Raw genomic sequence first — 21,284 nt, forward strand, 5'->3', positions numbered from 1 at the left:
GTGAGTGGTTGTCACTAAGAAGAAAAGAAAATATGTTTTCAAAAATACTACATTCCTTGATAGAAAAAATTCCCTAAAGTTGAAATCTAACAAAAGGTAGCCTTTCACTTCTGTTTTAAAACCAAGTAAAACATATTTTCGTGCACGAGGTTGAAATTTTGTTCTATGAGATTGAAGAGTTGAAGTATAGCAAAGTGAGCCAAAAATTCGTAAGTAATTAATGTCAGGTTTAACATTGTGTAACAGCTGAGATGGAGAAAAATATGTCAAAACTTTGGAAGGTAAAATATTAATGAGTTGCACAACATAACGAACATCAAAATACTAGAAAATTATGAGCAAATGGGATTGAAACACTAAAGATCTAGCAACATTGAGAATGTGTTGATGTTTTCTCTCAACGAATCTATTTTGTTGAGGTGTTTCAACACAAGATAGTTGATGTTGTATCCCTTTTTTCCTATAAAAATCTGTCATTGCAAACTCATTACCATTATCTGATCTAACAGCTTTTACATCAATGTAAAATTGTGTTTTTATATAAGAAACAAAGCCAATAAGTTGTGATCTTGTATTTGATTTACTTGCCATCAATTTAATCCATGTGTATCTAGACATATCATCCACTATAGTTAAGAAATATTTGAAACCATTAACAGAAGAAGTACAATAGGGCCCCTAAAGATCAACATGAATTAAATAAAAAAGAGCTTTTGACGCAGTAGTACTTAATTGAAAAGACAATTTTCTTTGCTTAGAATAATGGCAAGTATCACAATGAGTGTATTTTGTATTAGGTAAAGTGGCATACATGTTGTGTAATTTGATATAACAAGAAGAAGAAGAATGCCCTAGTCTAGAGTGCCAAATATCTATAGAGTTATGTCTTATTGTAGAACAAGCAATAGAATTCTCAGGAGTAATAGTAGCTGGTGAACCAAGGGGTGTGAATGCAGGAACTATCATGATATACAAGCCATCTCTTTCTTCAGCTTTCCTAATCATCTACAGGGTTGACTTGTCCTGTATTGCATATGAAAATTCAGCAATGGTAATTTTACAAGATAGAGATTTAGTTAACTTTGTGACCGAAATAAGATTGACTGAAAAATTAGGAACAAACAAGACATTATGTAAAGTAAGGTGTGGGCTAAGAGAAACTGTGCCAGAAAAATGAGCAAATGAAGAGTTCTTGTTGAGTAGTGATACTGTAATTGGTGAGATTCTATGATAAGAAATAAAATGACACAAAGAACTGGATATATGATCAGTAGCACTTGTGTCTAGAATCCATTGGGAATAGATATTACCTTGATCCTGAGAAGAAGTGGAAACATTATGAGAACTCACTAGATCGGTAGAATGTGTGACTGTGGGATTAGATTGAGGAAGAAGTGACAATAGACCATGAATTTGCTCTTGAGAAAGTCCCAGAGTTGAGGAATGTGACTGTGCCTAAGAATTATTAGAAGAAGGAACAACTGCAGAAGCCATTGAATTTCACAACCTCAAATTGGAAAAAAATTTCACAACCTTAAATTGGACAAAAATTTCACAACCCGAATCTCCAGAAACTCCTCCAAATTCCTCAAAAATCAATCTAGGGCTACGAGTGATTAAATTACCCAATTGTTTCTCATTGAAAATCTTAGAAAGCAAAGTCAAAACATGAAACATAACAATGCGAGAGTAACAAAGGGAGTAGCCATAGAAGGAGAAAAAATTATAGGAAAGCCAAGAACGAAAAGTAAAAGATGGAGATCTTGGCAGTAACAAAAGTGGTTGCGGAAGAACGTGATCAAGAATTAATTTTCTTCTAATATCGTATTATGAGAAAAGAAAAGATGAAAATTGTATATCTTATAAATAATAATGAAATAGTACAATTTATATATATAACTATTCAAATAATATAAAAACAGAATATAAATATAAAAACAAAACATAAATACATGAACATAAATAAATATATATATATATATATATATATATGAACAAAAAATAAATTAAATTCAATATTTTGCTTTGCATACCGTCCGATCAAAGACATTCACTAATACTTAACAAAAAAATATTAATACTTAATATGTAATTTTTCTAGTAAAACGAACGTACCTTCATACATTACACATTTTATAAATCATTACCTTTTGTTTATAGTATTTTTAAATATTTGATTTTTAGTTTTACTTTCAATAAATATTTTAGTTTTAACTTTAGTCTAAACAATACTATCTTTTCTAGTTTTACAAATAAAAGCTCTTTTTTAGTCACTATAAGATTATTTCCGATTTTAGCTTCTGGTAACCTATTATGTGAGCATATCAATTTTGATGACGTTAATATATATGAAGTTCATAACTTACCATCATGTAATGACATTAGTCAAAGACAAAGGTTAAAAACTAAAACAAATTAAAATAAGACAGAGTCGTCATCCATGAGTTATTATTATTATTACAATCATAATAATAATTATTATTATATATATATATATATATATATATATATATATATATATATATATATAGATATATATCAATCATATCATAGCATTGATATCTTGGTTTGTTCTGATATCACTATCAATCCATTTTTTGCGGATCAGGGACTTTCCTAGCTATTAATATGCACTGTTTATTCCTATTCTACTCCATAACACATGTCATTTTCTATTTCCCTTTCATCATTCCATTTCATTTCTATTTCATATGCTTGAGTGGAATATTATGTTAATTTAAAATACAAATCTTCACTTTTTTAAAATTATTATCGATGAACACGATTTATAAAGATTTTACAACTATTAAAAGAAAGGACAAAAATGTTTCTGTTGGGTGCTCAGTAATTTAATCACCAATGATGTCCCTTTTGAGTTCTTTCAGTATAATACCTTAATGAAAGAATTTATTAAATTTTAATATTGGTTTTATTATATATTTTGTATATATGATTTTAATACTTCTATTTTTTTCACAAATATTTAAACTTAGTGTTTTAACAATACAAAATGTTTGAACCCTCAAGGCTGAGCCAGAATAATACTCAAATTGGTGTAGTTTGGAGAATTAACGTTTGCATATTTTTCCTTTTTCGTTTTCGTTGAACATATACCAAAATAAATGTGTCGTGATATTTGGTACAACATGGTTACATGAAAAAAATTTAATTACCAATTTAGTTGTTATATTCTCTTGGAACAAATAATGAAAGTGGAAATACGTTTTTCACCAAAATCTTTCAAATAATATTGGTTGTAATTTTATGTAAATGCAAACACCTTTTTATATTTTTATAATATTAATGTTGAAAAATTGAAATGTGATTTTAGGTCTCACGTTGAATAAAAATAAAAAAATTTAACATCACATAAAAATAAAAACTAATAAATTTATTGTCTTTATATTTTAGGTTGGAGTTAGTGTCAATCTCTTATAAGTGATTTGATTTATATTATATTAGTGTTATGTCCTGTATCTGAGAGTATTTTTAACGAAAACTCAGACAAACATATTATTATCGAAATAAACAATTATACAATAAAGGATACTCATGTAATGAAATCTTAAAGACAAAATACCAATATAAAAGACTTTAATGTAATATCTCATTTGTTATCCTCACTGAAAAGATCATTCAATTAAAATTAAATAAAAGTTTTAGTGATCATAATTATTTTCTTCGCTCTCTAATAAAATCTCACATAATGATATATGAGATAATTTTTTTTTTGTGGAAATCAAATATATTTCTTCATTAAAATTTAGTTTCAATTAGACTTAGTTTATAATAATAATTTGATTAGTATTTTTTAGATATTTATATTTTCAGAAAGTATTTTTTAAAAATTATCATTTCAGTGTAGTTTCTTGAAAAGATTATTAGTGTATTGATTTTGAGAATAATTACAAGATTGAATAAACTGTGTTTGGAAAGTATATTTTTATATTAAAGAAGTTGTGCTAAGTATGATTTTTGTCATGCAAAAGTCATGATTATAGTACATAATTTTGTTTTACGTTATATAACTTTAAATATTTATTTGAACTATTTATTGTTTTTATTGTGTCACAATTGTATTATCTTCAAGAAAAAGAATTGTGTCATAATAATAATAATCTTGTAGGTGAAAGAAAAAATCGGACTCTTCAAGATATGACAAGGAGTATGATTATTTATTCCACCTTATCAGAGTCACATTAGGGAGAGACATTAAAGATTGTAGCTTACATTTTAAATAGAGTATCAACCAAGGTAGCTGCCATAACACCTCATGAGCTTTGGATTAGGCGAGATGTCCAGTTGAAGCAAGACCTTTCACAAATAGAGTATCAACCAAGGTAGTTGCCATAACACCTAATGAGATTTCGGTTAGGCCTGATGTCCAGTTGGAAGTGAAAACAATAATGAGCAACTACTTTATTGGTTATTCTGAAAGATCCAAAGACTATAAATTTTATGATTCGAAATTAAAGATAATTTTTGTGATGTAAACTACCACATTATTTGAGAATATTGAGTTTGGGGGAAGAATAAGGTTAGAAACTTTGTCTTTGAGGGAGAAACGATGACAATTCCATATTTGATTCATACATTGTTTTTGTGAAGCAAGTTCATAACCTCTACAAGGACAAACTCAAGATCCTAAAGAACCTATGCTTCATGAGCCAGTATCTTTGCGGGGATCCATGAGAGAAAGAAGAAATGTTATTATAGATGATTATGTTGTATTTCTCCAAGAAAATGAGAAAAATAATGGTATGATGGAAGATGATAACCCAATCATCTTCCGTCAAGCTATGTAAGATCCTAATTCAGATAAATGGATTGAAGCAATGAATAAGAAGTATGAGTCCATACAAGACAATAAGGTTTGGAAACTTGTCATATTACCAAAAGGTGTGAAACCCATTAGTTGTAAATGGATATTTAAGATCAAGAAAGATTCAAAAGGTAATGGGAAGAGATATAAGACTCGACTTGTGACAAAGGGCTATACTCAAAAGGAAGGGGTTTACTTTAAAGAGACTTTCTGTCTAGTTTCATTAAAAGACTCTTTTAGAACAACCATGAATTTTGTTTCACATTATGATTTGGAGCTTCATCAAACGAATGTCAATGACGAGACAATTTATATGGTGCAACAAAAAACCTTTGTGTTAGGAGACCTAAAGAATATAGTTTGCAAATTGAAAAAATCCATTTATGGGCTAAACTAGGCATCTCGTCAATGGTACCACAAATTTCATCAAGTGATTCTCTCATTTGGTATCGAGATGAATGTTGTTGTATCACAAATTCAGTGAGAGCAAGTATATTTTCCTGGTCTTACATATTGATGGCATACTTCTTGCCCCCAAAATATAGACATGTTGCAAGATCTTGGTGATGTCTCCTTTGTATTTGGAGTTCAGATACACCAAGATCAATCTTGAGGTATTATACGATTATCACAAAGGGGCTATTTTAAAAATATGCTTGAAAGGTTTGGCATGTAGGAATGTAAATATGGGGATACTCCAATTGTTAAAGGAGACAAAAGTTCAGTCTTAATCAATGCCTAAAAGAAAATTTGAGAATTCAGGAAATGCAAGAGATTCCCTATGCATCATAGTTAGGAAGTTTGTTGTATGTCCAAGTATGTACGCGTCTGGAAATAACATATATAGTTGGGGTCTTAGGTAGATACTTAAGCAGTCTAAGAATGGATCATCGAAAGTAGCAAAAAGAGTTATGAGGTATTTACGAAAACAAATAATTATATACCCACATACAGAAGGTCAGACCAATTGGAGATAGTTGGATATTCTTACTTAAAATTTGCAAGATATCAATCAAGATAGTTTGAGATCCACTTCAAGTTACATTTTCTTGCTAGTTGGTAGATTAGTTTCTTGGCGTAGTACGAAAAAAAACCCTTACGCTTCTTCCATGATGATGATAGAATTTGTGATATGTTATGCATTATCAAATAAGAGAATATGATTGAAAAATTTTATGATAAGACTCTACATCATGGAAGAAATTGAAAGATCACTTTATTGTGACAATAAATCAAATTTCGCGATTAAGAAAAAAAAATCTATACTTCTATTGCTTTTATTATTGGATTAATATATGTATAAATTTAACTTTTTTAATAATATCCATGAAACTTTTTTTTCTAACCATGGTTATATACTAACAAAAAGAGTTATAATTATTATTATTTAATTTTCAATAATAACTAAACTTACTATAATTCTAAAATTGTTATTATAAATTGTTCCAAGTTTTTTTTTAATGGCAATATCAGCCATTTAATATAAAATTTTACATTTAATTCCTTACATGATATATCCTTCAAATGATAGATAGCAAAACTAAAGTTAGAATTAACGAAAATTAAATTTGTTAAGACACACAAAAACAAAGGGGTAGTTAGACTTAAAAAGATGTTCATGATCGTTTCTATGTTAGTGTTTACCTTCAAAGTTGACAAAATGATAAAAAGAAGGGATGAAAAATTCATGATTAAGCATTGTAGTAGTAGTTCTTGAAAAATTAGCACTTGCAAAAGAGGCATCTCTTCAATACAAATAATTTCCCATTCATTTAAGTTTCCGTGTGGATCTAATCATTACTTTTATTAGGGATTATTAAAAATAAACAAAAAATAAATTTTAAAAGCAGTATATGATATAAAAAGAAAAAAGTGAAAGAGTAATATTGATTTAGATACAATTACCAGATAAAATTATTATTAGTCAAAAATAACAATAAGTCATAATTAAGAGGATTAACCTATATCTAAACTATGTATAAAGAGGATATTTTTATCTTTATATCTTTTTTTCAATATTATTTTTTTAAAGTTTTTAAATTAAAATAATTATTTTATCAATATTTAAAATTTAATTTTTTTAATCTTTGATTATTTTATTATTTTTTATTATCATAAAACACACGTACGTACACATATATTTTCACTAATTATTAATAACTACTTTTTATGTATTAATAAAGATATTATCTTTTTCTGGTGTATACACATATTTTTCTGCTCTTAGTAAATACTCTCTTAAACTTATATAACTATTCATAACAGAAAAGATTAGCAACACATTATTAAATAAATATAAAACTTATTTGCTTTTATAATTATATTTTTATTTATACTAATAATATAGAGTTTTTTTGTATATATATTTTTTTTTCAATTTTATTCTTTAAATAACTATATTTTAAACTAAAATAATTATCTTATCATTTTTACTTTTGAAATGAATGTTTATTTAAATTTAATTGCTCATTAAATTAAAATATTTATATAATTATTTTATCATGACTATTTATTTAAATTTCATCATTTGTTAAAATTAAATTAATTATTTTAAAAAGGTACATATTCCATTAGTATATAAGAAAAAAAATACATTTTTTTTTCTCAAGTAGATTCTCATTTTGAAAAGACAAGTTTCTATTTCTAAAATGAATTCCTCGTTAATTTCTTCTCTCACTTCCACTCCACTCTTATCTTAAGATAAATAGTATATTGGGTCCTAAAAGGTGTCATTCATTCATTTATTAATTCAAAAACCAATCTATACATTTTAATTTCTCAATATTTAAAAAAAAATTAGGCTTACTGTTAAATTTTCTGAGACTATTTATTACTAAAATATATTTTCAAGAGATAACTCGAAAACAAATAACATACTTCTTCATACATTAATTATAGTATTATAGAACCAAATTAATTTTTTTTCATTCTTTTAACTGTTATATCAAGAATGTCTCACATGAAATTAAAAAAAAAATCACATTAACTTTACACATCTATAGTCTAACTCATTTTCATTTGTCTTCTCCCTAAGTCGTATATATATATATATATATATATATATATATATATAGTATTTAAGAATATTGTGATTCATTAAAATTGGAAGTACTGGTTGAGTTTTTGTCATAAAAGAACATAAAAGAAGATTAGGTTGGTGAGTTAGAGCTAACGGTAGTTGCAACGTCTCTTAAAAATGCACCTTAAAATATGATATTCCATTGAAAGAATTGAAGAAAAAAGCCAAGTTTTTTATTCCATCACCTTTCTTCTCACTTACTCTGTCGTTTTTGAATTATCAACCAAAAATATTATTATCATACAATAATTGGATTCAATGTATATAATATTCAAGTGGTTGAGAGGGTTAAGAAACACCTCACCTTTTTCCTAGATCATGCCATATACGTAAGTGCATTAGTAACCTTCTTAAGCAATTAACTTTACATTTAATATACAATATAAAAGTACTTTATAATTTATACGACTTTTTAAAAAATAAATTAAGTTAACAAATTTTTATACGTGATCGTTTCTTATTGAATGTAAATGCAATTTACCTTACTAGATTATAATTTCTTAATTTTTATTTAATGTCAAATTTGCATACGTTTTTTAGATGTAACATAACACAAAAATAATTTATTGTTTAATTATTTTATTACTATCTGTTTGTCTAGTACAATTCCATCTCATTATTAATAAATAGCTCGGTTTGACCATTTAATGATACAACTGTCCCTTCCTTTTTCTTTGAATGGATGCTATTTGATATTTTTCATGTAAATATAATTAACGGTTTTAAATTGTCATTAAAAATCACTATTGATTAATCATAACTATAATCAATTGTTAAAGTAATTAAAATCGTTATTGATGATAGACATTTATGATGTTAAAAATAAGACGCAATTAGCTAAATCGAATGAATTTAAAAAAGTAAGGGACAAGGTTGCAAGTCTAATTTAATCAATAAAATTAAAAATAATAGGAACAATAAAATTGAAGATTGAATTAAGGTTGTCGATGGTTGGAATTCTTTTTCTTAAACCCACAAAATAATAACAACAAAATACCATTGTAATTGAAAGTGGGTCCATTCGTTGATACAAAAACGGTTAAAAATATTAAAATAACAACACACAGACTTAAAAAGTATTCTGTTTTTCTTTTCTCAGCCACACAACCTTTTCAATATGGTTTAAGACTTAAGTTTCGTGAGAAAAGGGTAATAGTTAGTGCATGAATTGCACATTTTTTCTGCATTAATTAATGATGAATTAATTATCAACTAATTGCGTATCATATCACCCTGTTAGCGACTCATAACACATTAATTTTTTAATAAATCAATCCTTTACTCCTTAACAACTCAATTAAGAACGTATTTTTAATAAAAATAAATGAAAATGGATAATTTTATTAACCATTTTAAAAAATAAAAAGAGACGATCACAATCACTTAATTTTCTAATCTTTATCTTTATTAATGGTTTCCTTAAGTAAAATAAGAGCTAATTACTTAATGCAGGACATAAACATTTTCAAAATCTAAGTATAAACGTTTACTAAAATTATCAACTTCTTTAATTCATTAAAGAAAGTGTGATTGTGTTGGAGATTGAAGGTATATTAAAAATTTTACATTACATAAAAATAAGTAACATCACTATTATATAAATAAAACAATCATAAAAAATTTCGATTAAAAGTGTGTTACGATTTTTTTATGTGAACTTATTCATCATTTATTATTTATTAAAATCGATAATTCATCGGAAATTCAATAATTTATTATTTTAAAGTTCTAAATTAAAAGAAAAAGTATGTTGATCATAACCTTTTATATAAATTTATTCACCATAAAAAGACTTTCACAAATTTTCATTGTTACTATTATAGGTTTATATTAATCATTTAGTGTATTAAATTACCATGTAAACTTTCTTTTTCTTATAGACAGATAATATTTTTTACGTTATCAATTAATTAAAATAGTTATTAATATATATATAATTGTGTCCTAGATAAAAATCCATGATTTACATGAGGTTATGAAGTATGATCATATTATTATTGTTATTATGGAATGAGAATGTGCATCATAGGCTATGTGGCTATATACAATGTCGAGGCTGACACTTCGCAGTGATTTTTACATAAAACCTTAAATGGGAAGTGTCCAGAAAAAGAAGGTGAATATTTTCAAGGATGAGATGGAACTCACGTGCAAGACAGTGTTGTGTAGTTGTAACATGAGATGTCAATGTAGCATAACAAGATTCTCCTGCATCAAACCAATCACCAATGCAAGCCAATCTACAAGTAGAAATGAACAGTAAAGTGTAAAAAAAATAAAGTTTTTTTCTTTTTTTTGTTTGAAAGGTTAAGGTAAGGAAGCACGAGAAGTCCACAAAAGCAACCAGAAGGGACAAGGGAAGCTCGATCCCATGCCATGTGCGGATGGGGCATCATTTCAGTTTGTAAATAGCAAGTGTGTCTCTCAGCACAAACAGGCTTAAAGATGAGATCTTTGGTGTTGGATTTTCACCTATGAAATATTATTGTGGAGAAAGAAGGAAGAAGCCATGTGGGTGTCTTTCGTATATTTTAGTTCTCTCTTCTGACACTCCCCATCTCGTCATCTTAACTCCACGCACAATGGGAGTGTTGTGCTTGCTGAGTCATGGAACATGAACAAAAGCACCAGTGAAGGTAGATAGATCTGAAGACGGAACATGGAACATGCGTGAGTGTTGAGTGATGCAGTTTTAGATCTTGTTGAGTTGAACATGATGAGTGGGAGGAATGTGAGAGAGTCTCTTCTGGGATCTCTCAACAATCACCGTCGAGGGCATAGCTTCAATGGGGTGGCCAACAACAACCACGATGACAACCTCGATCTTTTCTCCAACAACCGTCGCTCCCTCTCTCTTGCTTCTTCTGATGAATCTTCTGATGGTGATTGCTTTGCTTACTCCTCCACCCTTTTCTTAATGCCTCCTCCGACGCTTCTGTTTCATGCTTCTTTGTTTCTAATAATAATGATTGGTTAGAGGGAATGACAAGGATGTCTTGTAATGGCTAACAGAAATATGATGATGATGATGATAATAATAATGCTGTTAAATGATTATAGATGATTGCTATCTGTGAAGGAATTACATGTTGATGAAAGTTGTGATTAATTTATTTTCCAATGAATGCTATGCTGTGTCATTTTTTTGTGTTTTTAATGTGATCTCTGTGTTGTTGATTTAGTTTCGGTGAAACTGGGGAGGCTCTCAGTTGGAACAGCAAAACCGGTCAGAAGTGGGATTGATGATCTGTTATCATCTGCAGAAGGAGGGAAGCATGATTATGACTGGTATGTTATTCAAATTTGGAGTGATCTCAAGTTAGTATATTCAATTTGGTGAATAAAACCAAGAAATCATGTTTTTGAGAGAACTGACAGAACAAATAAGGAAAGTGGCTGTAAATTTGTGCTATATTAGTTGTTTTATGTTCTTTGAGATTAATCCTAGATCCGGGATCAATTGCTGAATTTTTTCTTCTTCTCAACACATCCTGCTATACTTTGACTGAATTCATAACCAATTCAGTTAAATTCAGATCAGAATGTTTTAGCTTCTGGGTTGGTGTTTATGCAATTTTTTTGAATTACTACATGCAGATAAACAGAATTAAGATTTCTATTGGTTGCCCAATTTGTAATTATTATGACTGTTTTGTGTTATTAGGCTTCTCACTCCCCCGGGAACCCCTGTTTTTCCATCAGAAGGAGAATCCCAATCAACCCTAGTTCCTCCAAGGAGAAGTTTGACTAGATCAACATCTACCTCTAAGGCCTCAAGGGTATGTATGTGATTTCTGCAAATTCATTTCATCTATGTTTCCAATGTCCATGCTAACAGATTTGTTAGAGAGTGGATTGATGAGATATTAATATATTATCTGTAAATTTCAAGTGAAGGAGGATTATCCTTCTCCCCACCAGCAAGGAGCCAGGATATCTAGTTTTCATTTTTTTGGTGGTAGGGGGATAAAGTGATAGAAATGTGTGCTTGTTTTTGCTATTAGATGATTCCCAAGTTAGCTTCTCTAATGCTTATGAGAATTCACCAGTACCTTTGATTACTTAAGCAGCAGTTTCAAGTGCTTGTTTAAAATCTTTGTTCCAACTCAAACTCTATGTGAGCTGAATGCATTAGTGGTTATAAGAAGAAAGTAAGAAGGAAAAATGATTTGAGTTTTTTCCATAAGCTAAAACAAACTTGGTACCTAAACTTTTATAGAAGCAGTCAAAAGTTTACAGGAGAAACTCAGATCATCTAACTATCTTTTTTATGATATAATCTGTGACAGTTTCTGTGAGTTTGTCTGTGGACATGATGGTTCACAATAGAATAATATGATATTATTTGATTCATGGTGTTGACTGACTCTATCTAATGGAATAAGGCTTTGTGCTTGATTCAACTAGATGTGATTAAGTTTTAACTTGTTGATCATGTTTTTTTCAGCTTGCAGTCTCACAATCAGAGAACAGCAATCCCTCTAGACCAGCAAGAAGCAGTTCTGTGACTCGCTCTTCCATCTCTACTTCACACTCACAATACAGCTCCTATTCTTCAAACAGAAACCCCTCTTCAATCCTAAACACAAGTTCAGCCTCAGTTTCATCTTACATAAGACCATCTTCCCCAGTAACTCGTTCTTCATCGGCATCAAGGCCATCCACTCCCTCCTCTCGCCCCACAGTATCACGGTCCTCAACACCCTCCAAACCACGTCCAGTTTCCACCAACTCCACTGCTGAAAGGCATAGACCATCATCTCAAGGCTCAAGACCATCCACACCTAGTTCTAGGCCTCACATTCCTGCAAACTTGCATTCTCCATCTGCCCCATCAACTCGGTCACTGTCTCGGCCTTCCACTCCCACACGTAGGAGCTCAATGCCATCTTTATCTACTTCTCCTTCCCCTACACCGGGTTCTCTGTCTTCGTCTAGCCGCGCTTCATTGAATGGACGCAGTTCAGCGCCTCCCTCAAGGCCAAGCTCACCAAGTCCACGAATTAGGCCTCCACCACAGCCAATTGTTCCTCCTGATTTCCCCCTTGATACACCACCAAACCTTAGAACAACATTGTCTGATAGGCCTGTTTCTGCAGGAAGGTCACGTCCTGGTGGTACCTCGTTGAAGGCAAATGGTTCTGAAACTCAAGCCTCCTCCACTACTAATCCAAGGAGACATTCATCTCCTGTTGTTAGCAGAGGGAGAGTGACAGAACCTTTGGCAAAAAGCCGTGGCTATGCCAACGGCCATCACGCTGATGCTCCTGAGCCTAGGAAAGTCTCACATACTCCTGAGCTTGCTGCAAGGAAATCTGTTAAGGCCTCAACTACTGGCACTGAAAATAATGGATTTGGGAGGACTATCTCAAAGAAATCCCTGGACATGGCTATTAAGCACATGGTTTGTAAACTTTACTCTTTCTGTTCCGCAGGATTAATAATGAAAATTTACTGAATAGATCAAACCCATCATATTCACTAATTTCACGTTTTATTCATGATCATAATAGACATTAGATTGAAGCTTTATACCCCTAAGTACTTTCACTTCGTCTGAAAATCATGGTCCAAATGATACAGTAATCATTGCATTTGATGCCATGACTCATCATTATTCACCTTGTTGTGCTTTATGAATTGGACTCTTCTTTTTGTAGTTTTTGTCGCCATAGTTCATTTACCTTTGAGCAAAGTTACGCTGTTAGGCAAAGGTTCTGCTTGATTAGACTCTCATTAAGCACTTAGAGAAGAAAATAAGGAGGTAAAATGCATAAGTTTTTTCATAAGTTAAAATCAACTTATGAATGTTAGCTTTTGTAGAAATTAAATGAGAAGAGCTATATAAAGGATAGGATAAAGAGGGAGATAGAGGAAAGATAATAGGAGAAATGGAAGAAGGTGGCTGATTTGGTTGAAAAGATGTATCAAGAAAAAAGAAGAAAGTAGGGGATGGGTCCCACCACAAACTTTCCACTAAGGAATGAAAAGAATTGCATGGAAGTTGGCCGTGTAGGGCAGCATAATTGATCATGTTGCCCACGTGATCGATTATGTTGCAAAAATGTAGGAGATTGAAGTGTTTGTATTTCTCTTCTGTTCTTTTGTTTTCCAGACCCACCCTTTATTTCTTTCATTTGTATCAAATACAGTATAAAAGTAGTACTGGTGGAGAAAGTTATCCACACAAGGCCACAATCATAAGCATTTACTTTGTTGCTGGAGCTTTCTTTGAGTAGATGCATACTTCAGTCAAGTTTGTTGTATCAACTGAAACCTGATTTTTCAATGTGTTTTCCATTTAACAGGATATAAGGAACGGCTCAGGAAATATCCGTTCACTATCAAACACCACACTCTTCCCTCAGAGTATTAGAACTTCCACTCCTAGGAGCCAGTCTCATCGAGTTTCGAGTGCTCCAGCATCTGTAGACATGAATGGAAGCCTGCTAAGCAGCAGTAACAATGGATCCAATTTTGATATGGGAAATGGTATCAGTAATAGGAGTATGATGAAAGCTAGAGAGGTAGATGAAAGACAATATTCTGCAAAAGTGAGTGAAGTAGACATCTATGAGAGTTCTCGTTATGATGCACTGTTGTTCAAAGAAGATTTGAAGAACACAAACTGGCTGCATGGTGTTGATGATAAGTGTGATCAAGGCCCCATATTTGATAACGGATTTGAGCACCTGCCAGAACCTTTTGGCCTCTTATAACATCATATCTAAAGAGGTTGTTCTTCCTAGTGCATTTGTAACATGCTGTTTTATGTTCTAATTATTATCTCAATTTTTTGAAAGGATGTGATGTTTCAACTTATATAGCTCAAAGGTGGAGAACAAGTGAAGATGCATTCATATGTTTTCTGTAATCTGCAGAGGAATCAGTGGATTTAACTTTGATCTCAAACTTATACAAACAATGCAGGAAAAAGAATTGCATGAAAGATGTTCAATTTTCTTTGGGAAAATTAGAGTTTTCAGAAATGAGGAATCTTGTGTGCATACCATGCATGCGTTAAAGAAAAGGCAAATGTAGTACTGTGAGTACATAGAAATGGAATGTTTTTATGCAAACACTATGGCGGAGTGTTATTTTACCCTTCGTAATGAACAAAGTAGTGTGTTGCACTTCTACATTTTAGTTTTTTTTTCTTAACACAAAAGTACATTAATAAGAAAATTTGGAAATACATTGAGTATCTAAATATTTTTTACACTATAGTAGAATAAAATCAAAATAGTCATTATTGCTAGTAACATGGATGAAAGAAAAATGTCCACATCAATGAGTTAGCCAAACAGATTGAACCCTTTCTTTGCTTGAGTTGCAGTCCTTGTTATTCTCACCCCTCTTTTTCTTTTTTCAATCTCTAGTTTCTTTTAAGAAAACTCCTATTCTACCACTTTTTTCCACACTTCTCTTCCCTCCTTCTCACTAAAAACTACTTTATTTATACCAACGGAAATTTATCTATATTAAATCTAACTTTGGAAAGAAAAAAGTTGTAGTGGAAGTGGAAAAAGGAGGATGAGAATAGCATGGACCTTGAGTTTCTTAGCAACCTGAAAGGGGCCAAAAGGTGGATATCAGAAAACAATTTGTCTACTTTGATAATTTCTTTCTACACTACAATAATCTTATCTGCATCCCTTTTAAATTTCAGATTTACCATAATGTAATGAAAGAGAACACCTTCCAGAAATTTTAGATAAGGTAATTGATAATGAAGCATGCTCCATTTGATTTCCAAACAGAAAATGATAATGATAATTCTTCATTCCAAACCTTCTGTCAAATGAAACAGATTCTTAATTTATCAACCTATGCACCTTTCTTAGGCAATATGAATCACAATTATCAGATTTTCTTAATGTACCAGTTTGATTCTACTTGTAAAGTTAGACTAAAAAAATTGTTTTTGACTTCATTGAATCAGATACAAATTTCACTCTGGAGTTTCTTTTCCATTTATAAACAAACTCCTCCTTGCACTACCCTTCCCCCTTTACTTCATCCTCAAAGAACAACATATGAGGACACTCATACAGATGAAGTTTTAACGTCACTTCAAAGACTAAATTTCAGTGTAGTAAATTATTTCTTTATTTGTATACTAAATGAAATTTTATCTCAATGTTGAACAACAATTTCGATGCTTTTTTGAGTTCACCTTTAGATGAATTCAAACTTACAATAACGTAAGGGTAAATGAACCTTTTCTTCTAACGGACACAAACGGAGATTGGACCCACAAAAATTTGAAACACATGGTTTGCAGGCTTACCATACTTTAGTTGTGGTCCTTTGGTCCTCCACATTCCACACATCATTTTCACTTACAAGAATGCAAAGCTACACCATTTCAACACCAATGATTCTGTTTCTGCATGAGTGACCCTTGTCACAAACACAATGCCATATTACCATTTCCATTCCCATGCACAAGCCCTTCCAACCCTTCATTTAATGCAAAGTTGGAATCCAAAGAGAAAAACAATTCTATTCAAAGTCACAGCAGAAAGAATAAATTAAGTCTTTAGATATCAGCAAATTGTTACTCTGAATGATAAAAGATTCAGTTTTCTTAAACAAGTTTTCGAGTTTGCGTATTGTGAATGAAAAAACATAATTGAAAGAGAAAATCCTACAAAAGGGTACTCAATCAATTTCTTCCACAGAAATTAATCATCTGATATGTTTAACCCTTTTTATGATTTTGTAAAATCCACGGAAACGTTCTTAGTCCTATTCAAAAACACTATATTCACATCCATGTAAATGAACCTTAAATATAATATATACTTTAAATTGGTCTTCAGAAACTTCTAACACAACCAAACACCAATATTCAAATTAAACCACTTTAACAGTTTTACCTAGTTTGAATAGAAAAAATGGTGTGAATAGTATTCCTAAATTGTTGTGTACCTTTTAATGTGTATCTAAAGCTCTTTTCTTAACTGTTTGCCCCATATATTTGACGATCAAGATCAAGTGAATCATTGGCGCTACTATTGTACCACGAGTTTTAGGTACTTAATATGAATAACAGATAACATCCCTTTATGAGTTAAATTAAACAATAAATTGGAAAAGTTAATTTTTGGATTAAACAATATGGAAAAATCTTAAACTTATCACCCTTAAGTTGCCCTTGGTGATCAAGAACAAGTAAAACTGGGGTAAATTAAGTTGTGTAACTGTAACTGAGGTAAGGGTCAATTCATTGGAAAATGGGAAACCGAAGGAAATCCATTCCTTTTCATCGAGATCTACAAGTTAAAATAGTGTCACAAGTTGCATTCAATAGTTCAAATATTAATTTATTTTCTGTAAAAAGAGTCTTGATCTTATTCATTCCTCATAATACCTTCCAAATAAATAGTTTAACAGTATAAAGTTTCACCCTTAAGTATTTTTTAGATACCATGGTTATCCTGTGTTCATAGTTGGAAAAAGGATTGGAGTAGTGATTAGACACATTGTATTTGTACATTACAGAAATAATGTATTTAGCAAGAAATCTGGTGTTTGACTCATACGAAAACTTGTCCAACTTATAATATCAAGACAAAAAACAAGAGGAGAATCATTACGAGTATTTCACAAAGTTACATGCACAAATCTAGAATTTTTAATTCATAACTTCAATAGTACGGTGAATCATATTTAGATTAAATTATTGTATTGGTCCCCGAGTAATTAAATTGGTTTATGGTGTGTATATATACTATATTATTACCATATGTATTACCACTATACTTTGCAGGTTTGGCTTAATGAGGAAGAAGGCTTGAAGTTGAAGCTGAGACTTGAACGTTGCCATATCATAAAGAGGAAAACCAAAAGTAAAATCTATACACAGTACTGTAGCATTGTATGATAGTTATAGTATGCTGCTATAATGCTTTGAATATGCTTCTCTTTCTCTCTGTATCTCTGGTTTTGTGTGTATGTGTGTGGATTCTGGCGTGTTCCTGAAGCTATGCCGTTAAAGCTTGTCTTTGCTTCCTCTTGGCCGTTAGTACCACCAATTACCAAGACCACATTGCTTTAACAAAGACTTTTTGTTTCTCAAAACCACATTTATACATTTTTCAGCATTTAATACTCTGCTCAACACTCCCTACTGTGGATTCCTCTTCCAGCTTGCTTTCCCTTTCTCCTGGTTTCAAGGTTTTCATCTCCCAATTGCTTTCATTTTTCTCTTCATTTTACTTTTTAGCGAGTTCATGTTCTTTAAGCTTCGCATTGCTGCTGTTTGTGTGCTCAAAGTGAGTACAATGTTTATGGTGAATCCAAGGAGAATATTCTTTTAATGAATAAAGTGATTTTGAAATTGATTTTAGCTAATTTTGTGGACTTCTGTTATTATATGTAATGATGTTCTTGTCTTCAAAAAATGAGAAAAATTTTAGTACAGCTTAACTAAGAACTCAAAAAACTAATTGTTTTTCTGCATTGCATGCTTGGTTATATGTTACAATTGCTCCTTTTGATCAATGTGTAATATTTTGTGTGAAATCTGAATTGCTAGGGAAACAAGTGGACTGCTGAAACCAGGCAACCAGTTCCATTCCAGCCTCTCATCTCAGGCACCTTGATTCAACAAGTAAATTTGATGATGCTACAGTCCTACTTTTCAACAATTCCAATTTTCCTACTCCTGCTAGTGTTTCCTCAAACTAAAGCTGATCTACACTCAGAAAAGCAAGCTCTTCTTGATTTTGCTGCTGCACTTCATCATGGTCCAAGAGTCAATTGGAACTCTAGTACCTCAATCTGCACTTCATGGGTGGGAGTTACATGTAGTCATGATGGGTCCCATGTGCTTTCTGTGAGGCTTCCAGGTGTGGGACTGCGCGGTTCTGTCCCACCAAACACACTTGGTAAGCTTAATGGCCTCATTAGTCTCAGTCTTAGGTCCAACAGCTTGAGGGGGAACCTTCCAAGTGACCTACTTTCCCTTCCTTCTCTGCGCTTTGTATATCTCCAACACAACAACTTCTCAGGTCATATTCCTGATTCACTGCCACCCCGGCTTATCTTTCTTGATCTGTCCTATAACTCTTTCACAGGTCAAATTCCAGACTCAATCCAAAACTTGACACATCTAATAGGACTCAACCTCCAAAACAACTCTCTCTCAGGATCCATTCCTGATGTTAACCTCCCTACCCTTAAGATTTTGGATTTAAGCTTCAACTACTTGAATGGTTCTATTCCTTCATTTTTCCGTAAGTTTACTGGCTCCTCATTTAGAGGGAATATGATGTTATGTGGAGCACCTTTGAAACATTGTTCTTCAGATTCCACTTCTACCACATTGTCTCCATCAACAGTCTCTCAAAGACCAAGTGATCCATCAAACAGGAAAATGAACAAGGGGGCAAAAATAGCAATTATTTTGGGGGTTGTCACTTTGCTGTTTCTTCCAGGTCTTATGGTAGTGTTTTGCTGTTTCAAGAAAAAAGTTGGTGAACAAAATGTTGCACCTGCAGAGAAAGGTCAGAAGCTTAAGGAGGACTTTGGTAGTGGTGTGCAAGAACCTGAGAGAAACAAGCTTGTATTCTTTGAAGGTTGTTCTTATAATTTTGATCTGGAGGACTTGTTAAGAGCTTCAGCTGAAGTGCTTGGGAAGGGAAGTTGCGGAACGACATATAAAGCCATCTTGGAGGATGGAACAACAGTGGTTGTGAAGAGGTTAAAAGAGGTGGCAATGGGGAAAAAAGAATTTGAACAGCAAATGGAGATTGTTCAAAGACTTGATCATCACCCAAATGTGATTCCCCTCCGTGCTTACTACTACTCCAAAGATGAAAAATTAATGGTTTACGACTACTGCACAGCCGGAAGTTTTTCCAAGTTACTGCATGGTAATTACTCTTACTTTGAACCTTTCCCTGATTACAAAAGGCTCTAGGTTGATATTTCTCATAACTTAAATTTCTGATTGCATATGTCAGAACAAGATATACCACCATATGGTGTCAAAATTACTATCTACGCAGTCATGTTTTATGCTTTACATATAGTTTTAATTTCATGTCGGGTTTGTAAGATCTTAGTATCAGAACATGCCTAAATATTACTGTCCACATTATACAAAGTGCTTATCTTATGCCGTTGTATTAGAGGTGCTTGAAGATAAATTTTATGTAGATATGAAAATGGTTAAATGCATTGCCATTGTTGTGGCCTTTTTCATAATATGACTTATGAAACATGGTGACAGGAACCAGGGAAACTGGACGAGCTCCACTAGATTGGGATTCAAGATTGAAGATTGTGGTTGGAGCTGCAAGGGGTGTTTGTCATATTCACTTAGCCAATGGAAGGAAACTTGTCCATGGCAATATAAAATCATCTAATGTGATTCTCACAATAGATCTCCAGGGCTGTATATCAGATTTTGGCCTAACTCCCCTGACAAATTTCTGTGCCTCCTCTAGAAGTCCAGGCTATGGAGCACCTGAAGTTATTGAACAAAGAAAGTCCACCCAAAAATCTGATGTGTACAGCTTTGGTGTTCTCCTTCTTGAGATGCTGACTGGCAAAACACCAGTTCAGTATTCAGGGCATGATGAAGAGGTTGATCTTCCAAAGTGGGTCCAATCTGTTGTTAGAGAGGAATGGACTGCTGAAGTGTTTGATCTTGAGTTAATGAGGTATCCAAACATTGAAGATGAACTTGTGCAGATGCTGCAACTGGCAATGGCATGTGTAGCAGTGATGCCTGACTCAAGACCCTCAATGGTGGAAGTTGTTAGAACAATAGAAGAAATTAGAGCTTGCATTTATTAAAACCAGCCATCAGTGTGGGAGGACAGGTTCAAAGGATCCTACGATTTCACTCTATACAACTAAATGGATGACGGCTACTCAGCAGAGGAAGATACATGAATATTTTCCAGATGCCATGACAGCAAACTGCAAGATCAATATACATCCATTGCCAACATGCATAGTCAAGATTTGTTTGAGGCCTTAGCATCAAAAGAAAAATACTTGTATTTTTAAGCATCTTGCCACCTTTTTATTTTTTCATGATTGCTTTTTCTTGATGTTTAAAACCACACTGAAATAATAGGTCAAAATTCGATCAATATAAAATCATATCTATTCATTTAGCTTCTCGTGCCATGCAAGTTTTCCCAACGTGATGTACTCAATAAGTAAATATGTATAAATTTCTTTTTTGAAAAAACAAACAGAATCGCACCATGCTAGTAATCCAGGAGAAAAGTTAGTAACTCGTGAAGTCAATTTAGAAATGGGCTATTTTGCAATTTATCCAAAAATAATCATCACAAGGCTCGGGGCAATACATCACTCGCCAAATGAAAGAATTTATCACGAACAATGGAAGCTAGTCAC

The 21,284-nt window shown here is 32.0% G+C and overlaps 2 protein-coding genes across 4 annotated transcripts; both read left to right on the forward strand.

The window, feature by feature from the left end:
- The first annotated feature begins 10,142 nt into the window (after positions 1-10,142).
- Positions 10,143-14,850, forward strand: LOC108321354 (signaling mucin HKR1). Its single transcript, XM_017553088.2, has 5 exons — positions 10,143-10,783; positions 11,084-11,189; positions 11,566-11,680; positions 12,349-13,305; positions 14,210-14,850. Exons 1-5 carry the CDS (start codon positions 10,615-10,617, stop codon positions 14,618-14,620), a joined length of 1,758 nt encoding a protein of 585 aa, XP_017408577.1. The 5' UTR covers positions 10,143-10,614; the 3' UTR covers positions 14,621-14,850.
- Positions 14,851-17,392: 2,542 nt separating this feature from the next.
- On the forward strand, positions 17,393-21,130 carry LOC108321341 (probable inactive receptor kinase At5g58300). 3 transcript variants are annotated; one of them, XM_052873778.1, is made up of 4 exons: positions 17,393-17,755; positions 18,009-18,083; positions 18,445-19,783; positions 20,143-21,130. In XM_052873778.1, exons 3-4 carry the CDS (start codon positions 18,529-18,531, stop codon positions 20,709-20,711), a joined length of 1,824 nt encoding a protein of 607 aa, XP_052729738.1. In that variant the 5' UTR covers positions 17,393-17,755; positions 18,009-18,083; positions 18,445-18,528; the 3' UTR covers positions 20,712-21,130. The 3 variants fall into 3 exon arrangements, with proteins under 3 accessions (XP_052729738.1, XP_017408560.1, XP_052729737.1); XM_017553071.2 differs by lacking the exon at positions 18,009-18,083; XM_052873777.1 differs by having other exon boundaries at positions 17,393-19,783.
- The last annotated feature ends 154 nt before the right edge of the window (positions 21,131-21,284 follow it).

This window comes from Vigna angularis, chromosome 2, assembly GCF_016808095.1.
Source record: "Vigna angularis cultivar LongXiaoDou No.4 chromosome 2, ASM1680809v1, whole genome shotgun sequence".
In the NCBI taxonomy this organism is placed as follows: Eukaryota; Viridiplantae; Streptophyta; class Magnoliopsida; order Fabales; family Fabaceae; genus Vigna; species Vigna angularis.

Coding starts and splice junctions, on each gene's coding strand:
- LOC108321341 (XM_052873777.1), top strand. CDS start 18,529: ATGATGCTACAGTCCTACTTTTCAACAATTCCAATTTTCCTACTCCTG. Junction 19,784..20,142: donor TTTTTCCAAGTTACTGCATG/GTAATTACTCTT, acceptor ACATGGTGACAG/GAACCAGGGAAACTGGACGA.
- LOC108321354 (XM_017553088.2), top strand. CDS start 10,615: ATGATGAGTGGGAGGAATGTGAGAGAGTCTCTTCTGGGATCTCTCAAC. Junction 11,190..11,565: donor GGGAAGCATGATTATGACTG/GTATGTTATTCA, acceptor TTGTGTTATTAG/GCTTCTCACTCCCCCGGGAA. Junction 13,306..14,209: donor ACATGGCTATTAAGCACATG/GTTTGTAAACTT, acceptor TCCATTTAACAG/GATATAAGGAACGGCTCAGG.